This window comes from Carassius auratus, chromosome 29 (genome assembly GCF_003368295.1).
Source record: "Carassius auratus strain Wakin chromosome 29, ASM336829v1, whole genome shotgun sequence".
NCBI classification, from domain to species: domain Eukaryota; kingdom Metazoa; phylum Chordata; class Actinopteri; order Cypriniformes; family Cyprinidae; genus Carassius; species Carassius auratus.
In genome coordinates, this window is record NC_039271.1 from 16,518,945 (window position 1) to 16,545,257 (window position 26,313).

Here is a 26,313-nt window from a genome sequence, read left to right on the forward strand (position 1 = left end):
GGTAGGAGAAACCATCTGAAAAAGTGGCTACACTTCTCTCTCTCTCTCTCTCTATCGCAGTCTCTGGCATCCAAATCAATACAGCTAGGGCAAGCTGTATAACACAGCTCCACTATATTCTTCTCTCGCTCTCGTTTATTCTTCACAGCACATCTCGCCACTGACACACACGTTCTAGCTTTAAATTAGAGATCATCTGTTACAACAGCCCCTCCCCTTAACTCTCTCTCCCTATTTCTTTCTTTCTCTTACATTTCTCTCCCCTGTTCTTCTTGTTTTAGGTTTTAATGAGAATATGTAAATGCTGGTCTTATATTCAAAAGATATTTAGATGGTAAATGTGGAAAATTTCAATCTAGGATACATACATTAGAATAATTCTGATGCATAAAGATCTTGTCAAAAATATTTTTTTTGCAATTTTGGAGGCTCATTGAGAGACAAGCCAGTTGTTTTGTTGGTGGTTTGGTACAGTTGCTCCTTTATGACTAAGGAAGATTAAGGAAAACAGTCTCACACCATGGTATAATGAGCATACTCGCACCCTAAAGAGAGCAGCCCGGAAAACGGAGCATAAGCTGGAGAAAAACAAGAGTAAAGGTTTTTAGTATCGCTTGGAGGGAAAGTACCCTGTCCTACAGAAAAGCATTAAAAACTGCTAGATCTGATTACTTTTAGTCTCTTTTAGAAGAAAATAAACCTAACCCCAGGTATGTATTCAATACAGTGGCTAAATTAACGAAAAATAAAGCATCAACAGGTGTTGACATTTCCCAATGGCACACCAGTAATGGCTTTATAAACTAATTTTACTTCCAAGATCGATACTATTAGAAAATATTTTTTTAACCATGCAGCCGTCAGCTACAGTATCACATCAGATAGTGTACTATACTGTAGATCTCCTGAGGAACAATTCCAATCATTCTCTACTATAGGAGAGGAAGAACTGTATAAACTTGTTAAATCATCTAAACCAACAACATGTTAGACACTATTCCATCCAGCTCCTAAAAGAGGTGCTTCCAGAAGTCATAGATCCTCTTCTGACTATTTCTAATTTGTCATTGTCATTAGGATATAACCTCAAAACCTACAAACTGGCTGTTATTGAGCCTCTCATCAAAAATCCACAACTAGACCCCAAAGAACTAGTTAATTACAGACTGAGACTGCTCTCATTAGAGTTACAAATGACCTGCAATTATCATTTGATCATGGTTGTATCTCTCTATTAGTGCTATTGGATCTTAGCTCTGTGTTTGACAGTATAGGCCACAACATTCAACATTATTTTGTTGTAGAATAGACTAGAAAACTGGTGTTAATGGAAGTGCATTAGCATTGTTCAAATCGTACTTATCTGACTGCCATCAATTCGTAGCAGTGAATGAAGAGGTATCATATTGACCAGTAGTACAGTATGGAGTACCTCAAGGTTCAGTATCAGGGCCGTTTCTTTTCATGCTTTACATGCTACCCTTGAGAGATATCATTAGGAAACACGGTGTAAATTTTCACTGTTATGTGAAAATAGTATATATCTCAACATGTAATAACCTAGACTACTAATACTCGATGGCTGCTCTATCAATTCTTCATCATCAATTAGGTTGATGTTGAAATATATCTTAATTATGACCTATGCTCTCAATATCAGAAATGCAGAAATGTTAATTAATGCGTTCATGACCTCAAGGTTAGATTATTGTAATACTTTATTGGGTGGTTGTTCTGCATGCTTAATAAACAAACTCCAGCTGGTCTAAAATGCAGCAGTTATAGATGGTAAATGTTGGTAATATTCCAAACTCTTGAATGACCTACCTAAAATTGTTTGGGAGGCAGACACACTCTGTCAGTTAAAATCTCTTTAATCTGTTTTACACATTACACACTAACACATTTCTAATATTCAAATACGTTAAATGATTTTCGGGTTGCATTAATTAGAACAACTGGATCCAGGAACATTTCCCGTAACACCCAATGTACTTGCTACATTGTTATAAGAATGGCATCTACGCTAATATTAGTCTGAATCCAGATCGGGTGGTTACTGCAGTCAACCAGATCCAATACGTATCCAGCCCAGATGGTGAATCAGCACCTAGAGAAAACCTCTACAGCCCTGAAAGTCAGCGGAGACCAAGACAACTAGATGAGCCCCAAAGACAAATCCCCAGTGAAGACCTTGTCTCCTAGACGGCTACCAGGACAAGACCACAGGAACCAGTTGAGTCCTCTGCACAATGTGACTTTGCTGCAGCCTGGAATGGAACTGCTGGTTTCATCTGGCCAGAGGAGAACAGGCCCCCCGTTTCTCCCAAGTTTTTTTCTCCATTCTGGCACCGATTGAGTTTTGGTTCCTTGCCGCTGTCGCCTCTGGCTTGCTTGGCTGTGGACACTTAATTTCCAGCGATATCATTGACTTGATTGCACAGATACTATTAAAACTTTATAAGCATTATTGACACACTATTTTCCTATTTAATGCTGTACAGTTACTTTGACACAATCTGTATTGTTGAAAGCACTATATAAATAAAGATGACTTGACTTTATGGGTACATGAATGGAGACATTTCATAACAGTTAACAGAAAGACAGACCAACAGACTGATAGACAACCAGACAGACAAATATATGCAGTGTGTAATAAAAACAAATAAAACAAATATTTCTTATTTGGATATTGTTATTTGATTGGATTTTGAAATGCTTAACGATTGCCATCACATAACTGGAACAGGCCCCAACTGTGATCATAAATGTGGCCAGTCATCCTTCTTTCGAATAGTCCTCACAAGAGTCATGCAGCATGCAACAACTCTCAATATAAAGTTAAATCAAACAGACATTTGGGAGAGATTTGAAGTAAATGCTGCCAATGTAATTTTTTGTCACTTGGTCTTAAAACACAACACACACATACGCAAACACACACACCAAACCTGCAAAGGTATAATCATAACCAAACCCCAGAGTTAAATCACAAATAACAATGCATGTATAAATTATTACACACACCACCTCCAACCATTCTATTCATCTACCTTTACATTTCACAGTGCCTGATCTTGCCCAAGGACAGTGTGTTATCATGGCTCATGTGTTATCATAGCAATGTGTATGTCTTGTGCAGACATCCAGCAGCACATGTAACCTCCGCTGTAATCAATCTCTACATAATGGCTTCGTTTGGATCTAATTACACTCTACCTCCATGAAATGTGCTGAAAGCGTCAAAAAAACAAAATAGCCTGACAACGTTACATCAGCATTACATCACCACTGCTCACCACAAAAATAACACTAGTGAACCATGTTTAAACCATGAGATCCATTTGACTGGATTTAACCACAGCTATCATGGGACTGTAGCTAAAGTATTACACAAGCTTGTGCTAACCAAACTGTTGTGCGACATTACTGCAACCACTATATAATACTTTGAATATATTCCTGGAACCTGTGCAGCAACAGACCTTTACTTTCTTTTCAGCACTGCTAAGGGTGGAAAACAGACAGATAGTTTATAGGTAGACAGACATATACTTTTGTACTCTGGTAAGTTTGTGTTGTTTTCCCCCACACAGAGATTAAATTGCGAAAAAAAAAAAAAAAAAAAAAAAAAATTATACAATTAGACTGCAGATCAGACAACAAACACGGATACAAATCAATTTGTGGGTCTCTGTCATTGTGGCCTTATGGGAAATCAATGGGTTTGACTTCCAGACCTTCTTATCTATGAATACTACAACTTTCAGTAAAACAGACCCAAAGGGATAAAGATAACATAAAAAGGAGAAACTGTGGGATCCCACTATCCCAGTTTTAGCTTGCCAATCTTTCTAAAGACGGATCATAATGCATCTCTCAAAGTGACTAGCATGAATATCCCCTCTTTTACTGGGCAAATGCAGATGAGAAAGAGAGGGGGTTAAGTGGATTTCGGAAAACAGTCTTTCACATCCTTGGTCCTTATGTTTCACATACAATGTAATGAATTGAATATAATTCCAATTAACTGGCGGATTTATGTTTTGCTTGTTTACAGGTTTGCACTGATTGAAAGGTTTTAGGAGGTGAAAGATAAGACTGACTTAGGGCTGTGCAAAAAATCGAATGCGATTTTCATGCACCTCTCATCAGTAAAGACGCTCCTGTAATTAGAAGTATATCTCCAGCATGTGCGTTCAGATCAGGGTTGCCAGGTTTTCACAACAAATCCTGCCCAGTTGCTGCTTAAAACTAGTCCAAAACTAGCCCAATCGAGTTTCCGGGAGGTTCCCCGATAAAAATTGCTTCCCGGGGTTAAAATATAAATTTATAAGATTAGCATTTTAGGGGCTAAATATCACGTTATTGGTATTGGGATTGCTTCAAACCGCGAAACATGAAAAACAACCGCAGACTTGGCAACATTGGTTCAGGTGGAGAGGCAGTTAACGTAATAAACAGAGCCGTAGTCTACCGACAACTAACACAAAATTGCTTTCAAAATCGACAAAGAATCGCCTGCGATTTTAACATCGATTTTGTGTAGATTGTCAGTGAATTACGGCTTGGTGTAGTAAATGCCAACCAGTGTTGCCAAGTCTGTGTTGGTTGTTTTTCATGTGCGCGGGTCACAGCGACCCCTATACAAATAACGTGATATTTATTTAGCCCCTAAAATGCAAATTTTACCAAGTCAACCCTGCTAAAAAACATGTATTTTAACCCCGGGAAAAGCAATGTTTTATCGGGGAACCTTCTGGAAGCGGGATTGGGCTAGTTTTGAGAAGCAACTGGGCAGGATTTGTTGTGAAAACCTGGCAACCCTGATCTGAACACACGTGCTGGAGATAATACTTCTTATAACAGGAGCGTCTTTACAGACGAGATGCGCATGAAAATCGTATTCGATTTTTTGCACAACAGTTTAGTGCACTGCTAGTACATCTTCAATTAAATCTTCAATTAAAAGGACGCAGGTTCAATCTCGGTACCGGCAGTCATTGTATGTTGGGGGGATGAATGACCAGCACTTTCTTCCACCCTCAATACCACAACTGAGGTGAGACCCTTAAGTGTATAATGAATAATGAGTGTATAATGAAGTGTATAATGAAGTTTAAACTATGCCCATAGACGTAAACTATGTCCATAGGCATCTGGGGAAATGACTAAGTGAAATTTAAAAGTGAGTGAGCAACTGTCATTTCACATTCATGCCCCTATGAGTTTGTGTGTATGCACTGAGTCACACATCACACCCTTGAACTAGACATGTTTTCCCATGAAGAATACATGTGATTCTGACCTACAACTTGTCCAAAAGAAGAAATCATAATTAAGCTGCCTACCTTTCAGAAGATCCTCCACATCAGGAGAGCTAGGTTTTATATTAAAGCTTATGTGACTGTCTCATCCTACAGTACCTGTAAAAAAACTACTTCACTTGTCAAGGTTAGAGCAGTGTGTGTGTGTGTGTGTGTGTGTGTGTGTGTGCACAGCAAAAGAACACAGGATCCCTTTCCTCATGTTCCACTGTTTACTTTGAAATGTAATCACATTCCTAAGTGACTTCCTTCCTATGATCATCCATCTAGTTAGCTGTGCAAACACACCCGTATACTCAACCTTCACATCTAGGTAATCTGGGTATTTATTCATATATACATGAATGCATATATGTATTTGTAAATACTAGAATAATAATAAACAATAATAACAAATTATAGTCTCCACTATTTAATGTTAATACTAATTTATTATTTATTATAACAACAACAACAACAACAATAATTTAAATTATTATTGTAAAAACAGATCTCAATAAACCCCAAACCTTTAGTTTACATTTTTTATCAACTCATCTTTCTGAAACATTTTTAACTGCAACTATGAATATCACCTTAAATCACGCGGCTTGTTCAGAAGAGGTGCACTTTCACTTTTCACTTTGCATAAAATACAACTGGCAAAAATCCCATAGACTTGCATTGAAACAGGAATCTGATTCATATCTAGAGATTTGGAGCTCATTCAACTTGGACCATTAAGCAACTACTTATCCCTAGATTTTCTATGAAGGTCAACAAGTAGGAAAACCGCATTATGCTTTTGTCAGTGATCCATAATTACATTTTAATCTGACGGTGAACGTAGGCTAATTAGTAGGATGTTTAAAACATACAACATAATTATAATAAGTGCTGAATATTTTGAATTTATAATAAATGCTCCATTTGCTCTTAGCATTCGACAAGCATTTGTGGCCATATGATATGATATGAAGCCACTCAAATTATGAAATCTTTTAAAGATTGAGAAACATGTCATGCCATGATGGCGGTGAAACAGCATTTTTCTCTTTTTATCCCCCTTCATGTTGTTTTAGTCCATCCTGGATGAGTCATTTCTCTCATTAGTGCTGCCACTCACAGGGGTACAAGCAGGGGGTAATGAGGGTAATTAACTCAACTGACACACACAAACACACTGACACACACACTCTTCCTCAGTATCAAAACAACTCACAAGCGAGGTCAAAAAATAGACTGTACTGCCAATACTCTAAAAAAAAAAAAAAATAGTGGCTGAAATTAGATCAGAAGAAACAGGGAAGCTAATAAACAGGCTGTAGTTTGCATTCCCTGGATTATATTGTCTACACCACATCCTCAAGAGTGGCCAAGCTAATGGACACACACACACACACACATCTCCTGTGTGGTTGTCTCGCTATTTTACGTGCCTTTATTGTCACTGCTATTGGTCTTTGTGTGATTTCTCTGTTTCTGTTCTGAGTAATGTTGAAGATGAAAGAAATGAGACCATGATGTGTAGTGCACTACTAGACGAGCTAACAACAGAAGAAAAATGTGAAGAGGTGAAAAGGGGTGTAACTTAGGGGTAAACTTGAAAGAAAAAAACAAATAAACCTTAAAAGCTTAATTCCTAGAACTTGTAGAGCTTTTGGTGAAAAGTTCGAGAATCGCTTAAAGGGGTCATATGATGCGATTTAATTCCTTTCTCTATAGAGTTTTACAAGCTCTTGGTGCATAAAGATCTGTAAAGTTGCAAAGACAAAAGTCTTAAATCCAAAGAGATATTCTTTATAAAATTTAAGAGTCAACCACGCCCCCCTAAAACGGCTCGCTCTAACACACCCACACATGTGACAATGTGGGAAGATTTGCATAACACCACCCAAATGTTCACGCAAAGAAAGAAGGCGTACCTTTGATTCTAGCTGTATTGTTGCTGCCGCTGCTGCCATGTTGTGGAGACGCTGTTTCGTTGTGAAAGCGAAACTACTTTGTTTGGCCTTCCATAAGAAGACACAACAACTAGAAATCAGTGTTGTATTTACAACACTGTTCCAGAACAGTTCAATCCAAATATACTGATGTGTGCAGTGCATTTTACAGAGGACGAGGACTGTTTCCAGGGAGAGGACCCTCCGATGACGGTGTCTGTTTTTATAAAGTGGGGCAGTTACAACTTTCCAAGGAAAGTCTGGCGCTTCTGACTCACAGTCTGTAAGTATGCTTACATATTTAAAGAATTTGCCACTGATGATTCAAACGCAAGTTTTGTCATTCCTCCGATCACAAATGCAGACATGGTTTTATGTTTATGTGGCGCGATGCAACGCAACACGTAAAAGGACAGTATAAGTCCTTATAATCAGTAATTATGTCCCCACTGGATGCAACAAATGCCTCGTTCGTAATGGTTTTTATTGATGTTGTCTTGTCTTGTCAGGACAATGGGTAGTTGGCACAGAATGATAAGGGGTGTAACATTTCATCACATGCTTGAGGTACTGTATTCGGCCCATCACTTCACACTGGATAGTTGGCCAATCAGCATACATCTGGCATTTCAGAGTTTTATAAAAATCTAAGTGTTTCAGAAAGTCGGCGAATAGAGGAGAAACAATGTACATTATGTGGAAAAAAATAAAATTAAACTTAAACTGCATAAACACGTTGTATTATACCAAATACACCAAATAATGTTCTTTTTAGCAATGTCATATGACCCCCCCCCCCCCTTTTTTAAATGCTCTGAATAAAAAAAAAAATATGTCTGTATCTCATTTATTTTATCCTTTCTTTTTTGTGCAACTAAACCTAAAGTTCTCGTGAGCATTAAATATAAGAGTTTTGTTGTTCAAACACTACTGGTTTCCTATCCCATGCAAAAAGAGAATCAGATCAATAAGGACAGTCCAATGACAGAATTGGTCACTATGTTAGCAGTAGGCAGCTAGGCCACAGCTCTGGAAAATGGCTAACTTTTTTTTTCCTGTGTGCCATATTTACAAACAAATAATTACTTGAAAAGGATAATGTATAATTTGTCCATTTCAAAAAATAAAAAAAAGAAAAAAAAGCTGTCCAAAATAGAGATGCACCGATTGCAATTTTCTTGGCTGATTCCGGTTTCTGTTTTTTTTGTTAGTGTGACCTTCCTATACCAATTTAGTATATACAATTGGTCATGTGAAAACAAAATGGCCAACACATTAATTAAAAAAATACAGCAACCTTAAAGTATGAGTGTCTCGATACCACCTTTTCAGAATTCATCCCGATCCAATACCAAAAATTCTGAGTATCGGCCAATTCCGATATCGATACGATACCAGCACAGTTTTTTTAATCCGTGTAGAATTTCTATACCTCAATGTGTGATGAACTGATCATCACTCTTTTGTGTGTAACACACAATCTACAGATCACTGTATGGGTGCCCAATATTTATGCTTTAAAAAACAAACGTAGATTCATGTTTCAATATTTGTTGATCAATATTTATGTGCACCAAACTCTAAATCTGTTCATCAAAAGAAAACCTGGGTTAAAAACTGCACAATACGTTTCAAATCTATTATTTTTACAATGTCTTTAGATTTTATTATAATTATAATTTTTTTTTAAGCATCAGCATTTTAGTGGACAGAAAAATCTCGGAAATCTCTCAGATTTCATTCAAATATCTTTTGTGCTTCAAGATGAACAAATGTCTTACGAGTTTAGAACGACATGAGGGTGAGTAATTGATGACAAAATTTGCATTGTTCATCCCTTTATTCTTTCAATATGCATGAAAAGTGCTCAGAATATACTATTTCAGTCTGTACTTTGTATATTTATAGTAACATGATATCAAAGTAATCAAGTAAGGGTCAACGAGCTGTTATATCACTATCATTCACTTTACTGAAAGAAAAAAAAAATCCAGTTGGCTGGATGTAGCACCATTACTTTTGTTTATTGGTTTGATGTGGACTCCACAGTGGACACACTGTGTAATCCAATTAAATCTCTCAACGCACTCTGCATCTGACCAATCCAATTGCCCCATAGTCTCCACAGCAACTGCCCACACTTAAAATACACTCCAGTCCTCTAAAACACACCTGTGAGATTACATGTCAAACTCCCATAAATCCCTGTTCTTACAGGAACTTACTGAAGGATCTGCGTTGATCTGATGTGAATCCAGGACGTTATTTAACTAGATTTCATGAAGCTTAAGCCGATTTCAAATCAGATTTGTACAGCAATGTATATACAAATAAAGAGGTCTTTTCCCATTTACTCATAGTGTCACTTTAGTATAAGTGTTAATAATATTTAGTATTATTAGAGGCTCTTTCGTCAGGTATCAGGTAAAATAATAAATGCTAATTATGTTTTTAATTCATTACACATTACATACTGTGGAGTACTTCACTGTTTGCCACAAGGTGAGTCTCGGCTTGTGTTATGCTGATGATGTACTGTATGTACTCACTCATACTGGGATGCTGGGAGTTGGCTGGAGTGTGTGGTCCAGGTGAGGTTCTTCTCAACAGCTGTTCTCCTCAAGGCACTCATGACCTGGACACATCCAACAAATACCTCCTTAAGAACACAAAAGCCATTGGGAAGTAATTGGTGTAGAAACATACTAAAACCTCTTGAATTGATACAACAACAACAAAAAAGCAGCAAAAAACCACAGCATTCCAGTCAGCCAGCCAAAGTTGGTGAAGCAGTGTTATCTCCCAAAGAGAGCGAAGATAACATTCCTCCATCCAATTCAGACGTGATCCAGGAATGCTAAGTAGAATGTTGAAGCAGATAATCCATAAAAAAAGTCCCAACACTGAACAAGCTTCAGTTTTGTCATTCACAAGACTAGGAGTCAATGTAATTATCATTGTATATCTTGCTGCACTTGTGTTGGTAGCTATTTCAAGAACATATTGTACCTAAAATATTTCTGTTTCAGAGTAAACACACTCAAATTATATTTCAAAGCAAAAATATTTGAGCACTGAAGACTTAAATGCATAATGTATGAATGATATTGTTTTCATGTGCAAACAAGAGCTTTTCTGAAAACACGTGACCAAAATCTTAAACCCAGATATGCATCACTCCAGTGATACACATCACCAAACAGCCTAATTAGCTTTGTCACTATGCCAAATTGTTATAAACTGAACAAAATCAGTTTCCTCTTCCCTCCTTAAAATAAAATTCTAACTTCAATGTATAACTACTACATGTACTTGTTTGCCTCTTTTTCCCCCCTAATGGTTATGTTTTAATGCTTTGGCTGCTCTAATGGTGAAAACCATACTTGAATTATTAAATAAAAAAAATAAAAAAAAAGAAACTAAATATTTAAGACTAAATTTTGATTCACTTGATTAAAAAGGGAACTTACATGATACATGTATATCCAACTTGACCCGAATATAGTACATTTCCATAATTATCACATAATTAAAGAGATATACAGTATGCCACACAGTAAATGAAATAATTTGCTAAAAAATATTTATTGTTACTTGCTGTTATGATACATTTGATTTGATTTTAACTATTAGCAAAGCAATTCATTTAATAAATGCATTTCTAATTATTTATTTTCTAAATTTTCAATTTTACTTTTAGTAAACAAATCTGAAAAGTCTGTAGATGACGGCTCAAATACCTTCTTAAGTTTAGCTCTGAGGGACTTTCCACCAATTTTATCATCCACCTGGTAAAACTAATCTGACTGGTTATAAAAGTATCTGCACACCCCCTCAACAGGCAGAAACTGACATGTCAAACAGCTCAAACAAAGAGAGCAGATTTTCAGTATCGCAGGGAAGTCAACACTTTAAGGAAGACAAACAAAAATGGCTTACTTATTGCCTCTACACATTAAGCTGCGACTGGAGGAAAAAAAGAAGAAGAAGGGGGATAAACACAGCAGCTTAAATGTTTTAAGAAAAAAGTGGTCTATTACATAAGACCTCATGAAAGCGTATTCCCTCACTCTGCACCAAACACACACAGTGATGTGATGATATCAGGACTGTAGCATCAGGCTAACTTTCATGACCCAGTGTGAGGGTCCCACCTTTCTTGCATTTTCTTATTTTACCCGTCTACACTCCATTAGGACAACTAATAACCCCCCTCTTTTACACACCACCCCCGGCCTCCTGTAGGTACATTAATGATCAGATTCATTGTGTGTATGTGTATGTGTATGATAGTAATGGGACAGCAGTGAGAGGAGGAAATCACTGTAAATGGATGATGCAGACCGGGTGGAGGTGACAGGAAATGATAAGGGTCGACCCGGGACAGGAATGAGACCTCCCATCACATGCCTATGTAATGAGAAAACTTTGAGTTTAAGGAATAGCTCATCAGAATATGAACAATTTGTCATTATTTACTTACTCTAACATTGTTCCAAACCTGTCTTAACCACACAATAAAATTAAATAGTGACCAAAAATGACAAAAAAGCACTTTAAAAGCAGTCCGTGATGGTGTTATTTTAGTATTAGTATTTAGTATTGACTTATTATAGTTTTTATTAACATTTTAAATTAGCTTAGAATTTTATATTTTCCATGTTCAGTTCAATTGTAACATTTGTGTTAGTTTATTTTTTTATATATGCCTGCATTGTTGTTTTTTTTCACTTTGTTTTAGTAATTAAATAAAATGAATAAAAAATTGTTGTTTTTAGTTTTAGTCAGCTATAATAATCTCAGTCAATCTTCTTGTACACTATAGTCAATGCAGTTTATAGCATTTATTATACTACAAATATATGAGAAAGTTTTGCCTGCCAAATCAAAGTCATGTATAGTGCAACCTCTGACTGAAGTCACTGAAATGACATGGCTTCTAAACTATATTTGTAAACTTAATTATGTTGATATAGTATATTATAAATATAAAAAAAATGTGTGTGGGGTGGGGGGTTGTTTTATGTAGCTTTTTGCTTGGTAACACCACATGACATTTGTAGAGTCATTTAATTTGCACCATTAAAAATTTAATATGTTCCTTAAAACCATATGAATCCATGGATTGGACTTATTTTAACCAGCCTCAGTAAAGAGAGAAAATAATAAATAAATGAACAGAGGCATACCTTTCAGTATGTTTCCTCCCACAAAGTTACCATTTAGATTTGTAATACTGTCTGAGTACAAGTTGTACCAAACTTCTTACATTCTTTCTTCTCCTTCTTCTAGTTTGACTGGTCACTATCTGTCTTCACTGCATGTAAAAGCATGAACCAATCTTCAAAAGAGCTTTTGCCTTCCATGGAAAAAGGGAAGTCACATGGTTTTGGTGATGACAGAATGTTCACTTCCAACTATCCCTTTCAGATCACATGGAAGTCGAAAATACCAGTTCACCTGTGATGCTGTCAACAGCATGACACAAAGAAGAACAACCATAGGAGAGTGAATTCAACCTAGTACATTAAGTGCATCACCCAGACACATCATTTTCGATTTCACATCTGAATGTGTGCGTGTTTGTATGTGTGGGCTGACCGTCTTGTTTTGTGCCAGATCAGTTCTCTCTGGCAGAAGGCATCAGTACCAGCACTGGCCAGAACTCAGTGCAAGGGCAGCTTAGGAATGTGAAGCGCCTTTTTGCAGTTAGAATAGTAACTTTGGGAGTTTGGGCTATATATTATGTACCATTTATAATAAAGTCTGTATTATTTTGTTGAGAACATAAAATATTTTAAAATACTTCTTAGTTGCCCATCGCATTTCCTAAAGATTAGGTGCAGAGTACAGACAGGTATTAATCACATCTCTGATTTAAATAGCATAAGAAGTCTGATTCAAAATCAGTTCTTTCAAACAAACCCTGGACAAATCAAGTAAATCATGAAACATTTGAACTAATCATTTGCATCATTATTCAAAAATGAAATGCAATATTAAAATTATATATTAAATTTTAATATTGAGATTAATATTACTGCTTTTTGTTTTGAATCAGGTTGAATTGATCCGGGGTGTATTCCAGAAAGGAGGTTCAACAAACTCGGAGTTAAAACTTCAACACTAAGGGCCCTATAATACAACCGGTGCAACGCAACACAAGGCACAGCACAAGTGTGTTTGCTAGTTTCAGTCCGGCACCGTTCGCATTTTCCCATCTAGCGCCACGTTGTTTAATTAGCAAATGCAAATGTGCTCATTTTTGCGCCCATGGGCGTGCTGATCTAAAAAAGAGGAGCTGAAAACAGACTGCGCCATAGACCAACTCAAACCTGATCTAAAGTCTGGTGCAATGTTTTTTCTTTGTTATTTAAAGAGCGCGCACACTGCTTATTAAACACAATAGCCTATATATATTTACGACTATGAAAAGCCATGATCAATGAAGCTCTTAAATTATGATTCACCATGGCAACAGCTCCCGCCAAAAAGACTTCCACATACCAAGGAAAACGTAACTTTAATTCTAAATCAATTTTATCAAAGGTGAAAACTGGCATAAAGGTAATTTATTGAACTAATACTCATTTTCACAGTAAGAAAATAATTTGGCAGCAGAAAAGAATTAAACATACAACATTTCAATCAGGTAAAGCTGCGAGCGTGAAATGGGTGTAGGCCAACATTACATGACTTCACAAATATTTACCATTCAATAAATATCATTCAGAGACTCTTAAAATGGGAGGAGAACCTGCACCAGTATCACTGACAGATGAAGAGGAGATGGCCAAAATAACAATATTTAAATCCAACAGGGAAAAGAATCATTTGTTGCTTTAGTATTTGTAGAACTTGAAGATGACCAAATAAATTGTGAATAATTTGTGTTTATCTAACAGCTGCGGTGATGGTTGCAGATCTTGCCCTACCCTTACATCTGGCATCTCTTCATTCCATTCTGTAATCTGCTTCATTTTCGGAAGGTGCGATGGGGCAATCAATGCATCCAACCACACTGGAATCCTAAAGGAAATTCTAATTATTCGGTTACTTAGAGGTCGCAGCAAGATGTTATCAAGTGAAAGCCATTTAAACATGGTACCGTTCAAATAAATATACATGTGGATAAGGCAAAATAAATGAATGAAATCCTCTCCTGATTTAAGTGTAACTCCGCGCGAATAAATGCAGCCTCCTCATCTACAGGATCCCTTATTAAAAGACACGCCATTTTTGTCTCATTTACCGTGTCTGCATGATGAAAATGAAAGTTGTCCGGTGAGAAAGGTAATCAGACATCAGAAATACTGCTTTAGCTACATCGATCATCCCAAATTGCAAATAACCAGACAGCAATGGCAATGTGTGTGTGAGTAAGAGTGTGATTCTGGGTTAGGGGAAGTGTTTCACAAAAGTAATAACATCATCCTACAGTAGAGAACTGTCTAATATACCAGCTACAGGTATGAAAGCTTTGCATTTTGGTTGCCATGGTAAAACCTCCCCCACACAGGAAGTGATCTATCCTTATCTGTGGACTAAACCAGTCGAGTTCCTCATCTGCCCCCCTCTACCTCTCCGGCTGAAGCCATCCATCAAACATCTGTGTGTCAGCAAATAAATGGCCTCTTACTTTCTTCACAGAAGTTAGAAGAACAATAAAGTCTTCAGGGATGCTGCTGCTGTGAGTGTCTGAAGGGTTCAAAAGACCATTTCATCTGCACTGGGACAATTCCTTAAGCTTTACAACACTGCAGAAAGAAACTTATCGTTGTCTTGTTTTCCAGTAAAAAAATAAAAAAGTGTGCGTGTTTGTGTGTGTGTATATATATATATATATATATATATATATATATATATATATATATATACACACATACACTGCTGTTCAAAAGTTAGGGGTCAGAAAGATTTTTTTTATGTTTTAAATAAGCCTGTTCGTGATGGCTGCATTTATTTGACAAAAAAATTAATAAATCCAAAGCTGAATTTCCAGCATCATTACCCCCCAGTCTTCAGTGTCACATGATCCTTCAGAAATCATTCTAATATTCTGACTTATTATCAATGTTGTAATTTGAAACAGTTGTGCTACTTAAACATTTTTTGGAACCTGTGATACTTTTGTATAGTTATTTGATGAATAAAGTTACAAATGTAAATCTTTTACAACAATATAAGACTCTTTCACTTTTTTTATCAATTTAACACATTCTTGCTGAATAAAAGCATTCATTTATTTCAAAAAATTGAAGAAAGAAAAAGAAAAAAAGAAAGAAAAAGAAAAATGGACCCCAAACTTTTGACCAGTAGTGTACATTGTTACAAAAGATATCTATTTTAAATAAATGCTGTTCTTTTTAACTTTTGACCTCATCAAAGAATCCTAAAAAAAGTATCACAGGTTATAAACATATATTAAGCAGCAAAAGTGTTTCCAACATTGATAATAAATCAGCATATTAGAATGTAGTTTACTGAACATACATCTAATAAATTATATCTAATCTACTGTAAGCACATTTGTAACCCTGGTCCACAAAACCAGTCTTAAGTCGCTGGGGTATATTTGTAGCAATAGCCAAAAAAACACTGTATGGGTCAAAATTATTGATTTTTCTTTTATGCCAAAAATCATTAGGGTAAAGATCATGTTCCATGAAGATATTTTGTAAATTTTTCTACTGTAAATATATCAATAAATATATCATGTTTACTAAAATGCATTGCTTAGAACTTAATTTTGACAACTTTCAAGGCTATTTTCGTAATATTTTATTGCACCCTCAGATTCCAGATAGTTGTAAATCAACTGCCAAATATCGTCATAACAAACCATACATCAATGGAAAGTGAAAGTGACATGAGACACAGACAGACAGAGCAGTTGGGGGTTTGGTGACTCACCTCTGTCTTGGTATTGCCAGCCCGAGACTTGAACCCACAACCTTAGGGTTGGGAGGAGTCATACTCTCTAACCACGACTTCCCATTACTTTCAAATGAAGTTTAAATCTCAATTTTGAAAAAACGACCCTATTGACTGGTTTTGTGTTCCATTGTCACATTTAAATACAAAATCTGGTTGTTTAAGGCATAAACATGAATGTATGTTTTCCTTAATATAAGTTTTCCTTAATATAATTACCATTATTTTTTTGTGTGTGTGTTTTCTTTTATGATATACTTGTAATAGATGTAATAGGCTTAATCAAGCAGTGATTCATGAGGTGAGTTGTGACTGCCTTTAACCAAAACTATGGTTTAGCTATCATGGTTATGGAATTGTTTCCATATTTAGACTATTTACACTGTACTTCAATGCATTTCAAAGAATACTATTGGAACTAATAATAATACTGACTAACCTATTTCAGTGGTTTCCTACAGTGCAGCATGCTGGATAAATAGTGATTTAAAATTTGAATTCATTTGTATTGTGAATTTCAATCGAATTGAAAATCATTGCATCTCCTCAAATGAACATGCCAAAACATTTAAAAGGCACTCGGGACACCTCGTGAAAGACAGCGCGCTCAGCCAATCAACGGTCTGCATCTGTGTACTCCGCCAATCAGCGCGCCTCATTGTGTTGTGTTGAAACCGACCAAACAGCGTCAACCCTGCTGCTGGGGGCCGTCCGAGCGTTTGGCTCGCTAGGCCTCATTGAATTTAATTATAAACAACTTCAGAGGAAATAAAACAGCATTTCCTTGTCAAAGAGTTCTTAAACATACGCGATTAAACATTTCGCCATATTTCGGGGATTTAAACTTCCTTTGACTGCCCTGTTCGACTCTGCAGGGCTCCAACTGCCTCGCTAGCGCTACTTTAGCACAGTAAACGAACAGAACTTCATTCGGATCAATATCTCCGGATCACAGCTGATCATTGATTAGCGTTTACCTTTATAGCTCGCGTCCGCGCTCCGCCTACATCCCTTCAGCCGGTTCTGTGGCGTAAATGCGAGCGGACTGCACGCATTATCCCGCTCCAGGAAGTCTGCGGTGTTCCCGCTGAAGTGAGTGAGAGAGAGTGAATGCGCTCGCTATGGAAACCCCTGCAGCAGCAGCTCAGGTGCTCTCGCGCCGCCCGCCAAACTCTGCCCACATCCTCGCGACGCGATACTCATGCAGTCACTGTACAAACCCGGGTCCATATGTAATGAGATGACTAGGATTTTAAGCCCTCCCTGTGCATGCCATTTTTAGTTACTGTTGGCCAGCGAAGTTCAGCATAAAATATCACAGGATTGCTAATATTAACCAAATAAAATATTTTAATATTCTACTTCAGAAGTATGTGCCCTGTAGAAGCTTGGGTTCTGCATGTGAACGGCGCATTATAATGGCATCCCAGAGAGGCACAAAATCCATCTTCACTCGACACTAACTCTGGGACTCTCTGTTCTAATTCTAGGAAGAAAAAGAAACACGACCCTCTACCCTCCACACACTTGCACTCTCTATTTCTATTCTTACTACTTGTCTACTTGAGAGAGCCTCTGAAACTAGCATTCTTTATTCTTTTTCTATTCTATCTTCTTGTTTTATTTTTATTTATTATAAATAATATGCTCTGTTTTGTTTGGTTACACTTTATTTTACGGTGTCTTTGTTACTGTGTAATTATACATTAAAGAACTGAGTAGTAATATTATATACTTAATATATAGTGCACTGCATTGTTAATGTAAATATAAATGATATTCATATATATACATTTTATATTTAATGTATATATTTCATATATATATTATATCATGTACTGCAGGGTGCACATTTCAAGCCAAAATATCATAGGCTACTGCCATGGCCCTTCCTGTTAGAATATATTATAAAGCAACTCAAAATGTGACAGTGCACGTAATGTTTGCTGTTGTGATTAATGTTTCTGAAATGTTGTGCTTCAGTACCTTTTGTTGTTTAGAACCCTAATGCTGCCTGTCTTGGTGTGTTAGTTTATATTTATAGAGGTCTTGATGATGAGCAGCCTGCTTTTTGTACAATTTAAGAAGTATTGACTCCATCTGGTGGCCAAAGGGCATGCAACACTCACTTTTCAAACACAGTTGCGCTTTATTTTAATGCCATCGTTATACTGAGTAATCAAAATTAACCCCAACTTACTATAGGGTAAGTGTTTGGTTTAGGTTAGTTGCTTGTAATTATACATATTTTACTGAGGGACAATGTAGATTTGGTTGCGTGTAGGTTATACTGTATTATGCATTTTCATATATGAGCAAGTGACGCACAATCCATAACTCCATCAGTTCGCGAGAATTTCAATGGCCATTTGTTAGTGTGGTACTTACTGTAGTTTAGACAAATCCAGCGATGAAAAGCCTTTGTCTTCAAACGTCTTCTCTTTGGTCGTGTGTTGCCCTTGCATTGTTTGCCTTTGTATTACATGGAATTACTTTAAGCTTAACGTCAAGAAGGTAATGCCTTGCCATTATATTATTGTATGTAGCCTACGATGGTTATGAAAGTTACTGACATGCCACAGCATTTATATGTCAGACCAACATAGGCTACTAATACACACAGTATTATCATTATTTCCCCCTTTAAAAACCATCAGACACTCAAAGTGTTTATTCACCAGATTATATAGTTCTGGCATTACCCACCTTGTATCATCTTCCCTTTAACGCACTTGCGCCGTGTGACCACTGAAGGGCAACAAACACCTTGTGTTGAAAGCGGTCATTCGCATTTACTATTCATCTTAATAAAAACTGTAATAGCTACTCTTTTATTCTCTTTGCGTTAATTGCTTTCAAAACATTCACTTTAAATGCCCGTCACCTCAATAATGCTTTAGCTGCTTCCTTGTAATGTATGAACTAGGAACTTGTTCATAATTGATGAGGCACAATTCACCTTCAAACACCTTTAAATGATACATTTTCCCTCACTGCTTTAATATTCACAATTTCATTTCTGCTATTCGTATATTTGTTTTTCACCATAGCAGTAGTTTGACCAGCAGAGTAATATCAAATAATGTAGTAGGCTACATTAAAACAGTTCTATATTCAATTATAATTATGTGTGTGTGTGTGTGTTTGTGTGTGTAATCTGTTATACTAATACATTTTGCTTTATCTTAACTAGAATCATATAGTTGCATAATATATCACAAAAAAATGCATCTTTCAAGTTTAGTCTTACCTGCAACCATAAGCTCATGATCAGTCAGATCCAGGTTTATTTTATTGATTTATTTTTGGTACCATATCAACCTCTCGCCCATGGGAAAGTCTTTTGTAGCTGTCTGATGTCGTGTCTGTGTTCCAGCAGCAGACGTCTTTGATAAAAGCTTTCTGATTTCTTATCTTGTATATACCCCTAAGTTCAGTTTCCACACACAGTGACACGGACTCACTTAGTTCTGTTTTTTCTGAAGTGATTCTGATATCACATATTTTGACAGTGTCATATCTAAAAAGCATACCAACATGGATGACTACTGTGACTTATATTTTTACTTTTTTGTACCTCTGGTAAAAAATAATAATAATAAAAAAAAAACGTCCTTTAAAATATTCCTCCAACAAAAACCTCTACAAGAACAAAGTGCTATCCTGCTATTTTCTCTATATAACCAGTTTTTGGTGGATTCTCGGAGTTAAAGAGACAGTGAATTTTATTCTAAAATAAAACACAAATAGTATGGACTACATTTATGGTGCTTATTGGTCCCATTCAGAGCTTGACATTCAAAATCCCCATTGACTTACATCACGAAAAGTTATGGCAAAATATCTCCTTTTGTGTTTCACAGAGGAAAGCCATTCATACATATTTAGAGTAGCAGAATCATCATTGTCAGGTGAACCGTCCCTTCTCTTTTCAAAACAAAATCAAGCACTGAAACCCTGGTGCCTGCTCTAACTGGACTTTCCAAAGCACTGGAACGCTCAAGTATCATTTGTATCACTTTATAATGGCTGTTAATTGATTTGGGACTCTCTGGTATCTCTGTAGGGATGCAGTGGACACATGGACAGCACATAGTGGATTGGGACAGAGACAGAAGGACAGACGGGGGGCCTCGCCCAGATCAGCGGTACAGTACAGAACAGTATGTATCTTACATTTCAAATCAAATCTACTGGAAAAATGGGTCCGTTTTTAAAAATGGAACATTTTTCGCCTAATTTTTCGGTCAAACATTAGGAACCAAAAGACGGGGGTGTCCATCTACTGTTACAGCAAGTTGGGCTGCACAGAAATATACATATATAAATCTTTATGTATATTTACCATGTTTGGTGATGAGAAATTAACTGCAATGTAAAAGAAAACCAAATAACCAATAAACAGTACAGAAAAACAAAGTGAGAAGGAGATAGAAAAGAGACGTGAGGGGTCGCGTGAACATTCGTACAACATCGGACAGGTACTGGAACACCACGCCACAGAGAAAGAGACGAGTATTAGGAAAAATGGTTTAATATCGGAGACAGAGGCAAAAAACTGCATCACACAAGAACATACATTTACAAAAATAAGTCTGACTGTTCCAGCTACACAGTTAGGTTAACAGCAAAGACAGAGAAACCAGAAAAATCTAACCAGCTAAAAGCAAAGTCCTCAAATTACTTTTATCTCGTTTGTCAAACTAATACATTTATCCACTGAAGGTGTCTAAGTACTTCTAAATCGTCTTTATCATGGTGACTGCACAATACTTAACTAAATGAAACTTACCGCTGTTGTAAAGACAAACGGCATTACGTATTTAGAAGCCAAAAGGAAAACTCCTCGACCCTCTTTCCGAGAGAGGAAATGAACAAAAGGAAATGGAAAGCAAATATTGATGTGAAGAATAAAGAAGAGGAGGCTAAAGATACCAAGCCAAAGTTCTTCTAAAAACAAAAAAAAAAATCTTTATATCAAAACCTAACGTTCTGGACGCCAACTAGAAATCAAACTCGGGAACCAGTCGCTGTCGGCCCGCAGCCTGTCGGATAGTTTTTTTTTTCTTTTTCCTTTAATTGCCAGTATAAAAAGTTCCACTGGTACAAAAGGCATAAGTACAATCAGTGATAGAAATAGGAAAGCCTGCTTTTTTTTTTTTTGTACTTTTTAAATTCCCATCCAAAGACAGATTTTCAAAGTGTTGTCAAACAAACATGTATCACGCTTACATAATCCACTGAAATGCATCGACTTTGGCTTTTCTCAAGACAATACTTAAAACTACTGAAATCTTTTTAGAATCAAACGAAATGATATTAATCTACAGACGACAAGCTTTTGTTACGGCACATTAGATAAACACATACATTTCCAAAAAACTTGACAGAAGCCAAAATGCAAAAGGAAACTACACATCGTTTGTCTTTTTCTTTAAAATACACTTGTTAAATAGCACTTAAGAGAAAGAAAGAAAGAAACAACAGAAACAACAAACAGTTTTCAGATGCGTGTGGCGTGTAAAACCCCTGAGCGAAAGAGTCTCAGCGAGAACTCCCTTTAGAGTTTGTGCTTTACTAAACATCTGACAAATGTGTGGCTTCATGTGTTTGTGAAATTGTGCTGGCCGTGAAAGCATACCCTGTTTGTCTGAAGTTGATTGTGATGAAGTGTGATAAATGACGGAAACGATAATGCACTGTTCTGAGGTAAAAACACTTAAGCCGAACCGCAGTTCATTAGAGAGTGATATTACATCAAGTCGAACCAATTAAATGAGGTCAAACAAAGATGCATTCCATGAAAAATTTAGCATGTTAATAATTGCTTACGTGCAACATAGAACTCGGTCTCGCGAACTATTTCCAACGACTTTCTGGGATGTTAAGCAGCGAGTCAAAAGACTTTACTGGGTAAGCGTAAGAAGTCATCAATTTTAATACTGCGCGTTTTAACGCTTTGCTAGTGCGCGTGTGCTTTTGTGTTTGTACGATTTGGTGAAAGTATATCATAAACTGACTCGAACTTCCCAATACGAAACTTGCTCATTAACGGGGAAATAAAAAATACAAAAAACGTAATTTTTTGGGGCCTCTTTCATGAAAGACAAGTCTAATACATTTTTTGTAAAAACCATTCATACAAAAACTGTCACTGTTTTTACAAACAGTTTATACAAATGTTCTTGTGTGCAAAAATAGCCATAGGTCACGTAACAGTTCAGTTAGTTTGGAGAACAGACACTTGATTTACATATTCTTACAGAATGTGTGCAACAAACAACACAAGAATGGGTAAAAAATTACTTGAGACTGTTTTTATATGGCAATTTATGTATGAATGGTTTTTTATATATAGTACATATGGAAATAAGTTCTGCTTGCGCACAATTTAAGCAAAAACTTTTATTCACAAAAAAATGTTTACATTTCTATACAAATGGTAACAAATAATTTACACAAATTTGTTCTTGTTTCATAAAAGAGTCCCTTTTGTTGTTGTTTTTGGCTGGCACAAAGTTTGGCAGATCCGGTTTTGGCTAAAGATTACGAAATAACGCGGACGTATATACAACGATCAACCGTCACACAACACAGTCACTCAAAACACACACACACAACCTTGGCACACATATTAAATGTGCAGCAATGTATTCCAGCCCATTAATACTGATCGACGTGTTAAGGCAACGGCAGAGCTTGGGTATAAAATAGTGCTATATAGTGAAGTAAACTGGTTTAAGGGGGCTGCCTGTAAACTACGTTCGTAAACAATATTTTTTACGGGCCGTTCGAAAGATGTGTAAACGTTTACAGCAAAGTGCTACAGGCGCTATCGAACACTGTGGATCATGCTGAACTACTTTGGCATCAGGACGGAGTTTTGTTTGTCCTACGAACGTAAAATAGTCCTGATAAAGGCAGCAGAAAGCGAGACTACACTGAGACGTTTCGAGGAACACCGATCAATTGTTGCGTAATGATTATGTCTTAATGGCCCTGTATTCTATTATGATGGTCAAAAGTTCAATGCCTGATTCACAATTCACAAAAATACATCAATATTTTGTCCCATCACACATAATATCATATATCAGATGAATTTGTCCTGTCAAATTTGGAGCATTCTGTGGTGTAAATGCATTGTGTGTGTGTGTGTGTTTGTTTGTGTAAGGGGAACTGCTGAGACTCAATCTCAGGGGCTCACATACACACACCGTCAAAGAAAAGAGGGTTGTGAGGTCAACCTTTCGCATAGGTGTGTGTATGCGTGCATGTGTGTGTGTGTGCTTACCTGTGAATGTGTGTGTGTGTGCTTGTGAGAGCGATTATGACACATGGGCACTTTGTACATCTTTACAAATAAAGAAAAAAGAAAGAAAGAAATCAAAAACATGAACAGTTTCAGGCAACAAGACCACAGAAGAGCAAGTTAACAACCTTTTTTTAAATCTATATCTTTAAATATGAGGGTTCCATACAAAACACTTACGTAATAAAATACCCATGTTATCAAATAATTTCACAAGTAAAACACTGAAGCTGTAGGCAGGATGTACCGTCAGAATTTGGCACTAAATTCCACTCATCTTGTTTTTTCTTTATAAGAAAAAAAAATCACATTTTTGCTGAACAACATAACACATCTAAATATTGTTTCCCACAATAGAAATGAAATAATAGAATGACATAGATGCTTCACAAGCTGACACTGTAACTTTTAAGAATTTTTATATAGCTAATTACCCAACAACAAATTTAGCAAAGAGGGACTCCTATCAAAAAAAAAAAGAAAAAAAAGAAAGAATAACAAAAAAACAAAGAAAAAAAGAACAAACAAACAAAACAAAAAGGAGTAGTAGTAATAGTACTTATGAAAGGCTTTATCTATTGTTCAAGTAAATTGATTTTTAGTCTTCTCTTTAAAAACATGAGACAAATAAGACTGTTAGACTTGATGAAACCACGACTTTATCCACGAAAAGCACCGACGGGACCGCGGGTTACACAAACTCTGTTTTTTTTTTTCCTCTATACATTTAAACAGTATAAAATATAGGTCATTTCATGTGCATTTAAACCACAGATTGTCTAACTGTAAGTCAGTTCAGCAAAAGGTGTGACACGTAGGTAGCATTTCCCCCCAAACAGGGCAATCTTGTGTGTGTGTGTGTGTGTGTTTATACCTTTACTACTCTAGAAAAAAGTGGTTTTATATAGACTTTAATGAGAAATCAAGCCACTTAAAATGGCCTTATCAAAAAACTTTACACTGCCTGAAAAATGTAAAAACCACGAGCAAGCTCTGAGAGATTCTAATATCGATCAGACAGCTTTTTTATTATTATTATTATTATTATTAAAACTGCGTGGAAGTAGTCTATTCATTTAGAAACCAGCATGGGTTTCTTACGGCAGGCCTCAAATTATGAGTGTTGCCGACAGTAAGTCCCAACGCCAATCCCTGTATTGAACGTTCAAGTTTACTTTAAATGAATGGAAAACAAACAAACAACAATACAGAGAGAGAGAGAGAGAAAACAATCTGACAAAGAAAAAAGAAATAAAGTCAAACGTAAATATTTGTAATTGTTTTGCCACAGGATTTTTTTGTTTTCTTTTTTGTTTTATTTCTTAAAATGATGCTCTGGTTATGCTAGTAAATATACTCTGTCTCTAGAGTGTGAATGCAGCGTTTTCACATTATTATTATTGTTGTTTTTTTTGTTTGTTTTTTTTTCCTCCCTTCCCTCCCTCCCTCACAAGTTAATCTAAACAAACAAAAAAACAAAACAGAAAACAAAACAAAAACAAGAAAGAAAAAAAAAAGTTCAAAATGAGGTCACATGCGAATATTTTCCAAACAGATCAGGCTAAGATCAAAGTACAAAGATCAGTAAAAGGAGACCAGATTATGAGCAGGAGAACTCAGAAAAACATCAGAAAATAATGACAGGACGATGAGACTTTTTTTTTTTGTACGCCACGTAGACATGCTAGGCAAACGATGAGCATAGAGTCATGGAGATGAGTTCTAGGGAAGAAAACGGGAGAGGAGAGTTACACACACAGCTCCGGCACACAACTAACATCATTAAACCATGAGAACAACAAACGAACAAACAAAACAAACGAACAGACAATAACAGTAGCAGTGCTATTAACCAGCGTTTCACCAACATCACATTAGCATTGTTTATATATATATATATAAATATATACACAGTACAGAAATTTTGAATAAACTGCCAACATGTACACGAGAATACAAACACATACTCGATCTTCTCCATACAGACATACACCCAAAAGTATCCATCCTGGTCCGATCTCCCGATCTGAGACCGCTAGATGGATCGCTTTTTTATTTATTAATTTATTTTTTTGGAGAGTACGAACAAAAACCAAACAATATGAAACAAAATGAAACAAAAAAGAGAGATTTCACTTATGAAGTGCCACTACTTATGATGAAAGAGAGAAGAGGAAGAGAGAGTCGAGACAGATATGATGGGGACGTGACGGATGGGATTGTGGGAAATGGCGAGAGAGAGAAAGAAAGAAAAAATAGGGGTTTTGCACGTGATTCTGTGTTCTCGTCACGCAACAGAGTGTGTGGTTTAAGAAGACGACTTTCCAAACCTAATAACTTAAAAGGTAATAAATAAAGTCCTTTACTTCAGAGGCAGTAGAAATTTTGTATAAAAATAGAACTGCATTTTTTTACAAATAAAATTTACAGGCCTGTGGCTTTCTGTAATTTATGTGTTTTTTTTCTTTCAATAAATATCAAGTTTTCAGTTGCCCACCCCTCCACACAGAACCTAGAATGCTTTATTCTTTTTAACCATCGACAGATCTAAATATTTTTTAATGCTCTACACAAATTCTTTTGGACAAAGACCACAATCATCTGACCCATAAAATTCGGACTATTTTTTTTCCCTTTAAAAAATAAATAAATAAACAAACCAAACCTAAAAACCAAGCATAAAAAAACGACAATAACGGAAAAAAAAAAAAAAAGCCTTACTGACAGAGAATGACAAATAATAATAATAAAAAAAAATCACTGAACATTTGACGGCAAGTATTTGTTGAGGAAGCTGTTTAGGCAGTTTTTGCCG

The 26,313-nt window shown here is 36.3% G+C and overlaps 2 protein-coding genes across 24 annotated transcripts in view; both read right to left on the bottom strand.

The window, feature by feature from the left end:
* The window catches only part of LOC113048229 (USP6 N-terminal-like protein), a 48,150-nt gene extending 30,682 nt beyond the window's left edge, over positions 1-17,468 (bottom strand). Inside the window, exons 1-2 of the mRNA XM_026209883.1 lie at positions 17,164-17,468; positions 9,802-9,887 (exon numbers count right to left, since the gene is read on the bottom strand). Coding sequence (XP_026065668.1) covers positions 9,802-9,805 — 4 coding nt within the window. The 5' untranslated portion in view covers positions 9,806-9,887; positions 17,164-17,468. The remainder of the gene's footprint in view (positions 1-9,801; positions 9,888-17,163) is intronic.
* A 3,240-nt stretch (positions 17,469-20,708) lies between these two features.
* LOC113048230 (CUGBP Elav-like family member 2) overlaps positions 20,709-26,313 on the bottom strand; it is a 137,897-nt gene continuing 132,292 nt past the window's right edge. For all 23 annotated transcript variants that reach the window (XM_026209890.1, XM_026209889.1, XM_026209885.1 and 20 more), the window contains one exon: positions 20,709-25,220. The gene's annotated coding sequence lies outside the window, so the exon portion shown is untranslated. The remainder of the gene's footprint in view (positions 25,221-26,313) is intronic.